The 14,297-nt window shown below is 56.1% G+C and overlaps 7 protein-coding genes across 7 annotated transcripts; 4 read left to right on the forward strand and 3 right to left on the reverse strand.

Annotated features, from left to right (window-relative positions):
* The first annotated feature begins 197 nt into the window (after positions 1–197).
* J3D65DRAFT_628985 (uncharacterized protein) lies at positions 198–1,502 on the forward strand. Its single transcript, XM_066800691.1, has one exon. The coding sequence runs from the start codon at positions 441–443 to the stop codon at positions 1,062–1,064; it is 624 nt and encodes a 207-aa protein (XP_066653510.1). The 5' UTR covers positions 198–440; the 3' UTR covers positions 1,065–1,502.
* J3D65DRAFT_423388 (uncharacterized protein) lies at positions 940–1,903 on the reverse strand. The gene has a single exon (XM_066796126.1). It carries the CDS (start codon positions 1,702–1,704, stop codon positions 1,090–1,092), a length of 615 nt encoding a protein of 204 aa, XP_066653511.1. The 5' UTR covers positions 1,705–1,903; the 3' UTR covers positions 940–1,089.
* Positions 1,904–2,465: 562 nt separating this feature from the next.
* On the reverse strand, positions 2,466–3,558 carry J3D65DRAFT_423362 (uncharacterized protein). The gene is made up of 2 exons (XM_066796125.1): positions 2,611–3,558; positions 2,466–2,562 (listed from the first exon to the last, which is right to left on the reverse strand). The coding sequence occupies exon 1, from the start codon at positions 3,096–3,098 to the stop codon at positions 2,619–2,621; it is 480 nt and encodes a 159-aa protein (XP_066653512.1). The 5' UTR covers positions 3,099–3,558; the 3' UTR covers positions 2,466–2,562; positions 2,611–2,618.
* A 94-nt stretch (positions 3,559–3,652) lies between these two features.
* J3D65DRAFT_423352 (oxidoreductase-like protein) lies at positions 3,653–4,892 on the forward strand. The gene is made up of 4 exons (XM_066796124.1): positions 3,653–3,984; positions 4,035–4,392; positions 4,451–4,809; positions 4,859–4,892. Exons 1-4 carry the CDS (start codon positions 3,813–3,815, stop codon positions 4,876–4,878), a joined length of 909 nt encoding a protein of 302 aa, XP_066653513.1. The 5' UTR covers positions 3,653–3,812; the 3' UTR covers positions 4,879–4,892.
* A 374-nt stretch (positions 4,893–5,266) lies between these two features.
* On the forward strand, positions 5,267–7,782 carry J3D65DRAFT_423423 (Dfp1/Him1, central region-domain-containing protein). The gene is made up of 3 exons (XM_066796127.1): positions 5,267–6,105; positions 6,155–7,420; positions 7,467–7,782. Exons 1-3 carry the CDS (start codon positions 5,620–5,622, stop codon positions 7,563–7,565), a joined length of 1,851 nt encoding a protein of 616 aa, XP_066653514.1. The 5' UTR covers positions 5,267–5,619; the 3' UTR covers positions 7,566–7,782.
* A 1,969-nt stretch (positions 7,783–9,751) lies between these two features.
* Positions 9,752–10,702, reverse strand: J3D65DRAFT_668936 (uncharacterized protein; the record flags this gene model as incomplete). The annotated part of the gene is made up of 1 exon (XM_066803153.1): positions 9,752–10,702. The coding sequence occupies one exon, from the start codon at positions 10,700–10,702 to the stop codon at positions 9,752–9,754; it is 951 nt and encodes a 316-aa protein (XP_066653515.1).
* A 1,770-nt stretch (positions 10,703–12,472) lies between these two features.
* Positions 12,473–13,557, forward strand: J3D65DRAFT_628994 (uncharacterized protein). Its single transcript, XM_066800692.1, has one exon. The coding sequence runs from the start codon at positions 12,542–12,544 to the stop codon at positions 13,202–13,204; it is 663 nt and encodes a 220-aa protein (XP_066653516.1). The 5' UTR covers positions 12,473–12,541; the 3' UTR covers positions 13,205–13,557.
* The last annotated feature ends 740 nt before the right edge of the window (positions 13,558–14,297 follow it).

Here is a 14,297-nt window from a genome sequence, read left to right on the forward strand (position 1 = left end):
TTTTGCGATGGCGCATGCACGCATCTACAAATCTACTTACTTACATAGCCACTTTAGTCTCTTAGGCTTAAGCAGATTGTGTCCTGTACAAGCAAGCAAGCAAGCAAGCAAGCAAGCAAGCAAGCGAGCAAGCGAGCAAGTAGATGCGTAGGCGTGAGTACCACGCTGTTGCATTTCTAGCCTTCTATTGTCTTTTGCTCTTAAGTGTCCATCTTCCTAACTAGCTAGGTAGCCACAGACCAAAACCCGGGGAAAGCAGGAGGGAGGCCAAGGCATCCACCCACCACAGTGGGTGTCTCAAGAAATTGCTCCCGGCAATACAAGTGCTGCGTCAAGGGAGCGTTCGTTCATCGCGACAGCTGCGCTTGGGGAGCATCAATCCATCTACTGCGCCATCTAGATAGACCTAGGAAGTCTCGTTTCTTTCTACACCTACTGTGATGGATGCCGTGGGGAAGGGAGATGTCCTCTGCGTGGCGTTGCGCCTGGCTACACATCTGCTCACCTCTGCCTTACATAGAACCCACGTCTCCTCCCTCCGTACACGACGACGACCGCCTGTCCGTCTCCAGCGTACCTACTCTGCACCTCCGCACCACCAACCAAACGAGTCCCGTCATATCTCGCCAACACGACCTCACATTAGCAGCCTGCCACACGCAGCGACTCGGCAGCAAAGCAAGAGAGTCGAATCAACAGAGAGAAAGAAAAAAAGAAGAAGAAGAAAAAGAAACGGCACAACGCGTCCTCTCTTCTCCTTTCTTGTTGTCAGCTTCATGCCGTCCGTAATCAACGCCACGCGTCTCCCGTTACAGAGATGCGGCTGTCAGATGGGGTTGAAACATATTGGATCGTGGCATCTCATCATTGTGGTGTTGTTGTTGTTTTGGTACATAGTGGTGGTGGGGGGGTTTGGGTACAGGGGGGACTTAGGCTTGGGCTCTAGAATGTCAGCATCAGTACGGCATATACCTAGGTGCAGTGCATGTGAGTACGAGGGGCAGCTGAGGTGTCTTGCGTTGCGTCGCGCCGCCTGGCGTCCACTGCCGCCGCCGCATGTTTGACGCTGAGCACCGCGACCGACTCTTCTCAGCCTGGCCCGGCCGTGTCCAGCTCAGCTCGACTCAGCTCAAACCCATCGCCATCGTCCGCGACTGCCTGGCCAGCCAGCCAGCCATCCAGCTGCAGATATGATATAGCATCGATCATTCCAGCAGCCGGGTCAGGCCGAGCCAGGCGAGACGGCAAGGACCGCAGACAGACAGACGGACGGGTAGCCGAGCGTCGCGAGCTCTTCGACCAGGCGAAAGCGCGATGAGCGAGCGGATGCACCGTACCCGTAGGCATATGCATAGCTGCGGCCGGAATGCCCAACGCGCAGCGAACAGCGCAAAGCAGAACACGCGGAAGCGAAAGCATCCAAGAGCGGCGGAAAAGCAGCGCTGTGACAGGAGAAGCCGACAGCGACGAATTGAGATACAAGGTGAGGGACGAGATGCGTGGTGTTGTTGGGGTGAACACGACCATCGAGAGCAAAAGAAGACGGCTCGGTGCGTGATTCTTCCGACCGTTGATCTTCGGGCCGGAGCCGAAGCCTCCGCCAAACCCGCCGGGGACCGACCGACTGCCGTGCATGGTTCGGCAATTCCTTCCAGGTTGCAATAAACACCTCACGCGGCACCTACCTGTACCCACCGCAGCCATCCGACCTGACCATCCCGTCCCTCCAGCATCTCGGCTGCTGCGGTGTCCCTCGATCCAACGGCGCAAACCCGACAAACACGACCGGTCATCCCGAAACGCGTCTGTACCGACGGCGTGGCTCGGTTCCTCGTTCCTCGGCTCGGCCTGGGCTGGGCTGGGCTGGGCTGGGTAGCCTGGGCAGCTTGTTGGGTACAGGTACCGTGGTGTAGATTGGCTTCCACCTAAGGCGCGAGGCGGTGCCGTATTCGGGATTCGTTAGGTCGTGACGGGGATGACAGTACAAAGGACGTGGATGAGGTGTGGTGCTGCTCGATTGTCCGTATTCGTGTGGGAAGCTAGGTAGGTTCAGGTAGGTTGGGAGAGGAAGAGGAGCTTGATGGAAATGATTGTGTCTCAAGATGCGTGTGTTCAAAGTCTATGTTGATTGGTATGTATCTTGTACTCCTTGTGGTCGTTCTCGTTCTCGTTCTCGTTCTCCACCACTACCTTGCGGATGCGATGCTCCGCAATCGTGCGTCCTCAACTCTCTCGCGTCCTGTGAACGTTTGCCCTGGCTCAACCTGCGGCGGCGTTTGATCGCGCCTGTCCATGATGTATCTGTCCATGTTCTCCTCGTCGCGGCCTTGCTGTCGGCTCAACTTCCCCTGCGCAGCTGATGTTCAAGACGTGAGCATGCGCGTCATTGTCCCGTTGTGATTGCCCATCTTGTTCCCCCATCGGAGCGCTGGTTCCCCAGGCCGCCCCGCCATGGCCAAGATCGTCGAAAGGGATGCGCACCGCAGTCGAGCCGCGTCTCGACTCCCAAGCATTTGCGATGCGATCCGCAAAGACCGTTTCCCATCAATTGCTGCGTCCAGTCTTTGCCGTCATGAGCCTGGCTCGGTGCGTGGCGGCGGGGGCACTCACCGAGATCTTCATTCCGCCACGGCAAATGCTCGTTTGGCCTTTTGCCAATCCGACTCCCCAATCGAGATGGTGACGAAGCAACCGCCGGACCGAGTCGCCTTGACCCAAAACTTGTCTGGCTGGCAGTCGTCCTGCTCGCCGTCAGAGTCCAAAGTAACCAGCAGCACGCCCCGACTCTCCCAGTCCTGGCCGACTGCCACGATGAAGAGGGTGGGATCGAATTCCTTGGACTCGGCTAGCTGCAGGTGGTGATTTACGATGGCCGTCAGGTCGCGGCCGGAAAAGTTGGAGTGCGCAGGCGGCTTCACGCAGTCGCCGCGACGGTGGATCTCGCATTGCTCTTCGCAAGCTTCCTGGAGGCGGACGAGGTCGGCGGCGGAGATGTCGAAGAGGGTGTATAGCGCGGCGGGGAGCAAGGGGAGCTCGTCACGCCACTTGCCTACTTCGGGCCCTACTTTGTGGGGTAAGGCGAGAATGTCGATGGCCATGATTCGAGACGAGAGGTAGGAGCTCTTCGGGAACAGAGAAGAGCGGGAGAAGATGGGTACAAATTAAACCAGTCGCCAGGCAGAAAGGTGAGGCAGTCGAATGAGTTTAAGCAGTCGAGAGGAGGATGCAACGTGCGACGCGTCGGATCAGCAGCGGACGAGGATGGCAGGCTTCTAGAAGGTCTGGTGAAGAAGACGAAACCTGGACAGCGGGCGGCCTTGGGACAGCCTTATGAAGCGCGTCCATGGCCGGCTCAGCGAGGAGATGGAAGGACGTTGTCCGTGGCCAAAGCATGTTACGAGGAACATGGCCACTGAGGCGTTGCGCTTGATGAAACATGCGCCAAAGACCGAGATAGACGCGACTGAAGCGAGAGAGATGGTGGTGTGGTGATGGGGAATTCGGGCCGCGGACCAGGGCGTGGCAAGGGAGCGGAATTGACCAGCAGAGCAGAGACAGTCGGATTGCGGCGAGGAAACTAATGTGTGTGGACTTCAGCCTGTTTAGGTCATCGTCTGGGGGCTCGGAAAAGTTGCTGTCAAGCCTCGCATCAAACTTCCCCGCGAACAAGCTTCCACAGCTCCAGTTTCCCCAGATTGTTCACGGCAACTGAGCCAGACTTTACCTGCGTCGCAATCTCAGACTGCTGCTGGAATAAATCCAACACTTCCCGTCTGCAACCTCAACCCCACCTTCAATCGAATCGACTCAACATGCCCCCCAACGGCACTGACCGCGATGCTCTCGTCAATCGGCAGCTACCGGAGATGGAGCTGTCAGACGGCACGGCGGCTTCCCTGACCGGTCCTCCGCCCCCAATTCCTCACTATCTCAACCCTGAAGGGCGTGCTCGCTATCGGTTCGGCGTCGAGGGCAACGCCATTGGTACGGCCCGCTCCCCCATTGATGAAGCCTGTGCTCACGATACAATTAAGTCACTGGTGGAGCTGGAACCCTGGCATTGGAGGGGGCGCGCGCTTTGCTCGAGCACGGTGTCAGCGGACTGGCGCTCTTCGACATCAATCCTGCCCATGCCGAGGCGGCAATTGCGGCGCTCCAGGACGACTTCCCCGACGCCAACGTGATTGCCAAGAAGGTCAACGTGACGGATGCCGACAATGTCAATGCCGCAGTACGAGAGACGGCCGAGGAGCTGGGGAGCGTCGACGTCCTGTGCTGCTTTGCGGGCGTCGTTGGCTGCACGCATGCGATCGACATGTCCCCGGAGGAATGGCGTAGGGTCCTGGAGATCAACACCACGGGCTCGTTTCTGTGTGCACAGGCAGCGGCCAGGTACGGATCCGGAGCTTGGGCGGCGAGTTTGGACCAGCTGACCTGGGAAACGTTGCAGGCAAATGATTGAGCAAAAGTCCAAGGGCTCCATCGTCTTTATTGCGTCCATGTCGGGCCACAGGGTCAACTACCCCCAGCCCCAGGTGGCGTACAATGTGTCCAAGGCCTCGTTGCTGCATCTCAAGAATTGTCTGGCCGCCGAGTGGGCTCGTCATGGCATTCGCGTCAATACCATCAGCCCGGGCTACATGGACACGATTCTGAATGAAGGTGCCGGCCTGGAGAGGGCGCGCAACAGCTGGGCCTCGCGCAATCCAATGGGAAGGATGGGTCTGCCCGAGGAACTCACAGGACCTCTGATTCTGCTCACGTCGCATGCAGGAAGCTACATCAACGGTGCAGACATTTTGGTAGACGGTAAGACGAGCGATTCCATACGGCGGAGCATGGCTGACTCGAACGTTAGGTGGAGCTGTGGTGTTTTAGACGAGAGAACGTGGCAGCGCTGTTTGTTTACATGACCAGTGAATGAGAGACGCAAGTGGTGGTGGTACAAAGGCTCGGCAGGACCATTGTCGCGGTATGGAGGTGCAGGTGGTTGTTTGGTATTATTGTGGAGCTTGTTTGGTGTTTGTTTATGGGGTGGGTGTTTTGGGCAGAGGCCGCAGAGGCGCCGTGAACGGACGGCATCAAGGCCGCCGTTGGGTTCTTGTAGAGATTACCCCTCAGCGGCAATCCCGGATGCGTCTTGACAAGTGAAAGTCACATTGGGCGGCTGCGCGTCGAGCAAGGAAGACGGTAGCACACTGGGTGCAGCTTGGGTGTGGAGTGGGTTGGTGGTTGTTCACTTCAGGACCAGTTGCTACGGGGCGGCGGCCTTAGCTTCGTCGCTTACCTCTGCGGACTGCAGTGGGTGCCGTGGACGGGAACGCCCAAGGTACCTTAGCGCGCCTGCTGCCCGTGAGCTCACAACAACACCCACCGGCCACCACCCACAGCGACCCGGACAGCCTCGCCCAGCACATCCACGTCCGTCCGCCTCGCAGGCTATTCCCAACCCTCGCTGGCCATAACCCCTCTCCGTGACTTCCAGGCACCCTCTCACCTCTGCTCTGCGTCCTGCCATGGCCTCCTCCGCCCTCTAGACGCCGCCATCGAGACGTGTCGCAGCGCGCGCTGTCCAACCTACCCCTCTGACCGGCCCTTCTGCCTCTGCTATCTTTACGTATGGCAGCAGTCTCCATACCGCCCTCTCCGCAGGCCCTCTCCACCATGTCTTCTCGCCGCATGCCCTTGGCCAACGTTCCCAATGGCACCAACTCGCCCTACCGACCCCCGGCTGTGGCTGCCACCAAACGCACCCGCTCCTACGCGAGCGAGCAGCGAGACCTCACCTACGCCCAGCAGCCGCCCTCCAAAAAGCTCATTGTCGAGGATACCGACGTAGAGAACCGACGCCACGTCTTGCTCCAAAAGGCACGACAGGCTCAAATTTCTGCAGCCCAGAAAAAACAACAAGACGTCACGCGCGATCTGAGGTTGTCCTCCAGACCCGTGGAAAAGAGCGCAAAGCCCCTCCACGACAACTACGAGACGATTCGCCAGTGGCAGAAACACTATAGGAAGGCGTTTCCGCAGTTCGTCTTCTACTTCGAGAGCATACCCGAGGATGCACGGACCAAAGCCACCAAGCAGCTGCTGGCTCTGGGAGCGGTATGACGTCTCTTCGTTGTCGTTGGACCAACTCGCTAACTCCCCACAGCGCGAAGAAAAGTTCTTTTCCAAATCAATAACACACGTCGTCACCCCGCGGCCCATCCCGCCCGAAAATACCCACCAAGATGCCGGCCAACCACGCACCATCAACCCCGCCGTCCTCGACCGTGCTGCCGACCGCACGGCAGAATCTCGTGCCAAAATGGAAAGAAAGTCTGGAGACATTCTGCTCAAGGCCAGGGAGATGGGTCTGAAAATATGGGCCATGGAGAAGCTGGAACGAGTACTCAAGACCATGTTCGCTGGGGAAAGTGGAGAGCAGGATCAAGAATACAATGCCCGCGGCTCCACAGCCACGATTACCGCCAAAAGCCGAGGCGCGCCGGATCTTGAGCAGCTCTTGCGCAACGAAAAGGTCAATGGCCCCGCCGACAGGGATCTAGCCGTATCTACCAAGGACGCAGCCCACTTTCGGGGCTTCTACGTCTATGTTCACTGCATGAATGAAAAGTACCGCCCTACCATCCTGCGAGACTACGACAAGCCGCGAACAAGGGAAGAAGGCAAGTGGCCGCAGTTTCGTCTGACTGCCCTAGGTAGGTGTCCCTTTGTGGAGGATCCACACCACTTGAAAAGGTTGCAACAAGAAAAGAACATGCCCAAGATGTCTGCCAGGGCTCGTGCCGAATCGAACATTCGGCAGCTGGCCGCCAAGTCAACGGCTATCATCAGGAAGCCATTGGCGGAAAACGGAAATTCGGCGCGGCGCCCGTCGATATCAAACGACATACACGACAGTGGCTCCAAGCCCCTAGAACCCCCTCAATTCATTCCATCCAAAGCCAAGGACACAGAGTCGGCGCCTCTCTTTGGGAGTGCACAGGCGAGCCTTCGCACCAAGCCGCACTTCATTGGGGGTATGCCTATAGCCTCTGGAGTCCAGCCTTCCAACATTACCTCTGCCATTCAATCACAGCAGGTGACTTCTTCGACCGCCGCGGCGCCCACTGGTACCGCTGGACAGAGCAAAGCGTTCCATCAGCTCAGCCGCAAGGTGCTCGAAAAGAATAGCGCTCCCAACAGCGCAAACTCGTGGACGGCAGTCAATGAGCCCCACGCGCCAATCCCAGTGCCCAGGCCCACCAAACGCAAGGCTCAAGACAATCTTGGGGGTATCCACGAGGAAGAGGAAGAGGAGGAGGACGTCAAGCCCAGGCAAGTTGTGTATGCTCGCCGGAAGAAGCCAGTCGAAAAGGAACCTAAGCCCGGGTACTGCGAAAATTGCAAGGAAAAGTTTGATGACTTTGATACGGTACGTCTGTTGATTTAAAGGAAGTGACCATGCTAACTTGTAACAGCACGTCATCAGCCGCAAGCATCGCAAGTTTGCCCTGAATCTGGACAACTGGGGCGAACTCGATTGTCTGCTCGGCGAGCTCGAACGACCCGTTCTGTGAGTTGCGCTCGGCCTCTGCCCACCACTCCCGACGGCGGCCCCCATCTTCTTTCCACCACTATTCGGCAATATCTCTGCGCCCGTGAGAGCGACCGGTGCTGTTTGGAGTCCGGAGTCGGAGTCGGAGTCGGCCTTCTTCCTTGTTTAGCCTGCAGCAGCAGCAGCTTTCTCTCTGCACGCAACGTATCCTTTGCGGCGGCTGGACGGCTGCCTGCCTGCCTGCCCCCTTCTTTCCTTCTCTTGTCTGTATGCGTATACGTACAATACCCCATCAATCATGACTGCTGCTGCCTTATAATTCGGCATTCGTCGGGAAGTAGGGGGGTGGGGATTGAGGAAAGGGAAAGGCGAGGGGAGCGGGAGCGGGAGGTAGGAAACGAGGGCGGCTGCTGCTGCTTCTCTACCACAGTGGGTACTCTGGCATTTCCATGGCGCATGCTTGCATCGATCAATCAATCAGTCAGTCAATCAATCGTCTGCATCCAATTCATCAGTCAATTCATCAGTCCATCATCCGAATATCCATATGTCCGTCAGTCGGTTGTGTCGTCTTTCCTCCTAGCTTGCTACTCTCCAGATCCCTCCCGCCCTTCCCTCCCTCCCATTTTCCCCCTTTCTCCGTCATCCCTCGTTGAGATGAGTTGAGTTGAGTTGAGTTGTAGTCAAGGCGAGGAGAGAAGCGTAAGGCGAGGGGAGGAGTACTTCAAAAGAGTCTTTTTTGCCTTGTGTTCGGAGGACTTGGTACTTTTACTTGCTCCCTGTTGGCCAACACCACGGTTGTATGTCTTGCTGTTTACCTGCCTGCCTGCCTTCCTACCGTCCGGCACCAGCACAGCAAAAAGAGAAATAAATGGTGGTTGACGGCGGTAGGCAGCAAAACGAACGACGAGGCAAAAAAAGAACAAAATGGCAGAACGTTAGCAGAGATCGCGAGTTGAACTCACGACCTCCGCTAACGCCCCCCAGCCCAAGCACTCATTATTAGACCTGTATTGTAACAATGCAAGCCGAGTGCCCCTAGAGGTCGGTCACGCTGGCGTTTCCCAGCCTCGGATAACCTTCACGCAAGCTCTCTCTGGGCCAGTTGCTGAAAGTAATCTCGCGCTTTTGATTTATATAGGTGCGTAAATGTTGGCCGTAGGCGGTGGGCGGTGGGCGCTATGGTCAGGGTGTTGACGCCTGCCTGCTGCTGGCGTCCCTCCTCCTCCTCTCTGTTTCTGTTCTTCGTTGCGTGTCTTGTTGCTTTGGTTTGCCTTGCCTCGTGGGTCGGACCGCCGTCGCGTTCTAGTTGTTTCGTCGCTGGTCCTGCTGCCATGTCGTTGGAAGCACGCAGAAACCGTAGGTGGTGAGTGCCCCATTGACATTGAGCTCTTCCTGACTATCACCTAGCATTTTTGCAATCAATGCACGTCTTATCCATCTGCATCACTCGCTGCTGCTGCGTTAGTCTGCCATGTATCTAGCTAGCTGGCTATACGCCATGTCCTGTTCACCTGCGCCCTTCACGTCGGCCTACCTCGAATCTGACGGTGCCAAACACCCCTCGCACTCCCCGAAGCAGACCTCAAGATTCGTCAACATCGACCCAGAGGGTCGTCTCCTTTGCATCATCGGTCGCTACTCCCATTGTTGCCCGTCTCCCCACCCTAATCTAGAGCTCCCTGAACACACTCGCCGATGAGCTCGCCCGCTTGAGGATTCTGTCGTGGCCTCCCTAAGGCCAACCACTGGAAGGAAACTCCCCTGAATAACCAATCCCTTCCAGCCACTCGTCCTCTACCGTATCATCCCCCATAAGTCCAACATTCGCTCGCACCCAGTGAGTATCCCGTGTGCCGAGATTCAGTCTGCACGCAAATACCCGTCGAACTCGTGCAGGCCATCGTGTGAACCTGGTCTTGGCAGACCATTCCGATACCACGTGCTTCAACATTCCGGCTCTCACTAGCTCGATGAGGCTGTCGGTTTGCCAACGCTCCTCTTCCGGAGTGTACAAAGGCGGACGACTCTAGAGCTTTTCTCTTCTGTACGAGTCAACCCGGACCACCGGACCGTCATGGATTCCGCCGCCTGGTACTTCCTTCGCAGTACCATCTTTCCGCCTGCCTGTCACCACTGTTGCTTCTCTCACCAAAACTTCCAACTCAACTCCGTCGCATTGTCCCCTCTCCCACCAACATTCCCACCTCAATCCTCCATCGGGGTGTCGACCTTCTTGTTCGCATCCAAGTATGCGGCCAGGTCCTTGACGATCTTCTTGAGGTCAGTCAGCGTAAGCCAGGGCTGCTTGCTGGTCCTCGGCGCCTCCAGACGCGCCTTGACCTGCTCGGTCATCCACTCCAAGCCAACGTGACGAGCGTCGCGGGTCATGTAGGAAAGCATCAGCAGGTGGTACGTGAAGGAGACGGTCCAGTCCATCGGGCCGCGGTAGTCGTCAACGGAGCGTCCACCCGTATCGAATTCGCTGCCATCGTGTCGGTTGTAGTGCAGAAGGCGGACGTGGTCTTCGCCCTTCTGCTCGGCGATGGGCTCGCGCAGGTGCACCGGGATGGCGTCGTGGATATAGCAGCCCCAGTTCTTCTCGATGGCGTTGACCCACGCCTCCCACCACTCCTGCTCGACCAGTCCCATGGCCTCGTCGTACTGCTCTTTGGTGGTGAAGTCTGCCCTCTTGGGCCACAGCGGCTGGCTCTCGAGCATCTCCTTGCTCCAACGGCTCCAGCTTGTCTGCTGTGGAATCGCGAGCTGGTACTGTCCGCTTGAATGCTCCACAGAGCCCGACCGTCGCATGACCTCCGCCGCGAGCTTCTCCGCCAAGACAACGTCCTCCAAGATCAGCCCCGGCACTCCCTTATCCTTCCCCTTCACGAAGCGCTTGATGACAGCAGACGTCAGGCAGTTGAGAACGGCGCGCTCGCCGCGCTCGGTAGGGTAGCGGGTGCAAAGCGACTTGAGCTGGCGGAGAAAAGCCAGCGCGCACTCCGAGAGAGACGTCGTCTCGTATTCCGCTCCGATTGCCACTTCGATGGTGGCGTCCTGCTGGGCTCTAGCGGGGCGGAGGTGGGCGAAATCCGGCTTGCTGAGGAAACTGTTTTCGAATTGGCGGGCCCATTCGCGGATGGCAGCCTCGCGGGCCATGTTGGCGAGATCAAAGGTTGAGAGAACGTGAGGGTAGGTGTGAGATGGCGAAGACGAGAAGTTCGAGGGACGAAGGTGGTCTTTGAAGCTGCTTCTGGGTCAGATGTTGTCAAGATCATGGTTCTCAGTGAGCCACTCACAAAGTTGGAGAGGTAAGACGATTTCCGACGTCCTCGTCTAGTGTTTGGAGACGCGCTCAAGCGCGGATCATATTCCGAAGGTTGGGAAGATGAGATGGAGAGAACGAGGTTATTGGTGGACGGGGCAGCGAGCTGGCCAAAGAGAGCGCAGCAGGTTGCCGCAGTGGAGGCGTTGGAAGGCCACTCAGATCGTGAGGTTGTGGTCAGGATGCTGGGTTGGAGGAGTGGCAGAGAGATGGAGAGGTCAAGCTCACCAGGTCGAGAATTTTTGAAGATACTGATGCGTAGCCAAGCGCAGAAGTCGAGGCAGGAGCGCCGCTTCGGGTGAGCAACTCAGTCCATTTTTGGCCCGAACTGAACTGAACTGAATTTGACACAAAAAGTGTTAAATACGAGCCGAGGTGTTAAAGTTGACCACTCTGAAATAGTTTGACGCCTCCCTCTTCTTGCTCCATTTTGACCAAGTTTGACTGCTGAAATGGGCTAATGCAATGTGCTTGAAGATGAGTTGGCCGTTGCCAGAGATGGCCTTCCTTACTCCATACCGACGTTTTTGGAACAACATCGTCAACGAGAAGCCCGCAGCCGCGCACTTTCTTCCTGAGTGGGATGAATACGGCTACTGCATCCTCGCTGCTGGAGTAAAAAGAAATGTCCAGGATTCGATATGTCCTTCCCTGAGCCTAGTGGCATTCGAATACCCCTGAAAAGTATTTGACCCGAACATATTAACAATTCCAAGCAAAACTTAGGTCAGATGCATTAAAGTCTCACAGCTCCAAGAGATAGACAAGCTCCTGGCCTAGGAAAAGAATGGCCGCGAAAAGGCGAAGTGTTGATCCTCGGTGGAGGCGATCGAGCCAATTTTGCCATCACCATCACTTCAAAGATTTAAGCGACAATGCTGTCGTTAAACCATAGTTTCTCTGTCAGCCAGATATTTACATATTGGAAATCGTGTTGTTGTCTTTTCGTGTGTCGTAAGGTCATGTAGAGTTGAGATAATGCACAGTGGACGTTTTCCGTCGACCCCTGGAACGTCTGAATGCTCGCTTTTTCCTTTTCACGTGTATTGTGAAGGTCAAAAAGGACGACAGACTGGGCACAAGGGTTTCCGGTTTTAATGGCATGGATTGAAAGAACCGACAGTGTTGTAATGAAGATCGCGAAGTAACCGCGATCAGACTACCTGCGGCCGTACTGCGCGACATTTCTCTAGTACCAAAGGTTCTGGAGCAGCGCATGAGCATGAATGCTCGTCGTCGTCCAAAACCCATCAATTAGCCCGATTTCGAGCTTATTCGCTTTTTGGCGACGGGATACGGTCGTTATTAGTGGAATCGTTGATCATTGCTGTCTATTTAAGCTGTTGGCGACCTTTATTGGGTTGTGTATGAGAGAGGGATGATTACCATCTAATTGGCATCTGGTGCAATGGCCCTCAGAAGACTAAACACCGTTTTTGTCAGGGATCAGGATATCTCGTTGCATGGCTGGTGAGGAAACAGTTGCCGTGCATGAGTGTAAGACTTGTCCTGCCATCCAGATCTAAAGAAGCACAAATTCAGCAAATTGATCACATCAAAGGATGGTTGCAGTTGCGCCCACAATTTATGAGATGCTTCGTTTTGGCTATTTGAGCCCAAAATTAGGCAAAATGCGTTGAAATTGAGCACTGGGGAGTGGAGCTGGCTGAACGATGACCAAACCTGGGAATGTCGGTCATCTGGGTGCTCGCCTTCCTCAATGCGTTCGTCCAAATTTCTTCCTCTTTGCTTCCGTCGAATCCTTTCTCACTCTGCACCGCCGTCGACCTCTCCACCTCGCCGTTTCCAGTCGTGATATTGCCGCCGTGGCCTTCTCGTTGTTGGGGTCCTGGTTTTCAGGCCCCCTTCTGGCATATCATAACGCACCTTCAACTCCCGTTATGAAAGCCTCTACTCTTGTCTCTAGCCTTTTCAGAGTACCATGGCGGGACCACCACCTCCTCTCAACGGCAACCAAGGAAACAACCCCGGCCAGTCTCAAAACAACATGTATTAGCTTCCGCCGCGACCACCGCCGCCATATTCTCGCCAAAATCAAAACAATTGGCCTCGGATTCCACCTCCACCGCCGCCCTCCCCTTAACAAAACCCAACTCCATCGTGGGGCTATCAGGATCCACAGCAGAACCAGGCCCCATCATCAGGCTATCAGGGCCCGCAGCGGTACCAGACTCCAGCTTTCGGTCATCAGGGGCCTATACAAGGCCCTACACACGTCTTCATCCCAGCTCCTCGGGAATATGTCCATGGTTGGCATAATCCGCACGCGACCAACTTTCCTCCGGGCCCAGGAACAAACTACCCCTGGCCTGTAGCACCAGCTCCTCCATCGGTACCTCAGGGACAACAATTTTTTTGGAGCGTCGTGGCTTCCGTCTACCCATCCGGAGCCTTCGTCCTCCGACGCGCCCCCATCCACGCCAGCCCCCGCGCCAACTGGCAGACCAGGTACCAATTTCAAGAAGGCAAATGTCCATATTCGCCGCGAGCTGACTGAGGGCCTCCGAGAGTCTGTCAGTGAAAGAGAAGAGGTCTTTCTGCAGAATTGGAGGACACAGCAACAACACGAGTTGGTAGAAGCATTGCCGCAAGAACTCGCGTTATTAGCACCGTCTGAGGGCTCAGCTGAGCAGACTGAGGCAACCAAGCGGCCAGCTGAGGTGGACTCTCCAAGCTCAATACCTGCCAAGCGCCGGAAAACCAAGGCCGACCTCCATGAAAGCAATGAAGATTGACATCAAGGATTGATGGAATGAGGGAGACCCGCCTGCAGTCGGGTGACGTTGTTGGTGGTTCGCTAGGTAGGATACATGTAGCTGAGTAGCTCTGGGCGCGTTCTCAAGCACGTCCGCTTCTATACAAGACAATGTCCACGTTTCCCAGATTCTCCAAGGATCAACAGTTTGAACGCAAGCGTTGATGCTCTCGAGTCCGCATTGGCGACTGAAAGGACGATGGAGCTGCTTGTGCACTTCAAGACGGAGAATTCGCCGAAATCAAGATTGGAAGAAGCGATTGTGGTAGAGCTTGAATGCGACTCGGCTTCACATGGCATCCAACTGGGACCTCTTAGTTGACCAGAATCAAAAATCTTGTTGGGGAGCTCGTGAAACGGCCAGAAGCATTTCAAAAGCCGATCTAGCAAACCCAGCCATTTGGGATCTTCAAAATCTGACGGACTTCCACTGTGCCTAACGTTTGCGGGAAAGAGGCCACAGTCACTGCCGTTCTTGGGCGGGGCTCTTAGGTCGTCGCCGGGGCCAGGACGTCGGATCAGCGCCGGAAAGGAGGGGTTTGAAGACCTTTGCCATCGCGTTGATCAGGAACGAGGCAACTTTGAAAGCGTCCAGGGAGCGGCTGGCCCTCATATCTGGCAGACGGTGCTCTATTTCGCCACGTATTTGGGAG

The sequence above is a fragment of the Phyllosticta citribraziliensis genome (assembly GCF_038025025.1).
Source record: "Phyllosticta citribraziliensis strain CPC 17464 chromosome Unknown J3D65scaffold_8, whole genome shotgun sequence".
NCBI lineage: Eukaryota > Fungi > Ascomycota > Dothideomycetes > Botryosphaeriales > Phyllostictaceae > Phyllosticta > Phyllosticta citribraziliensis.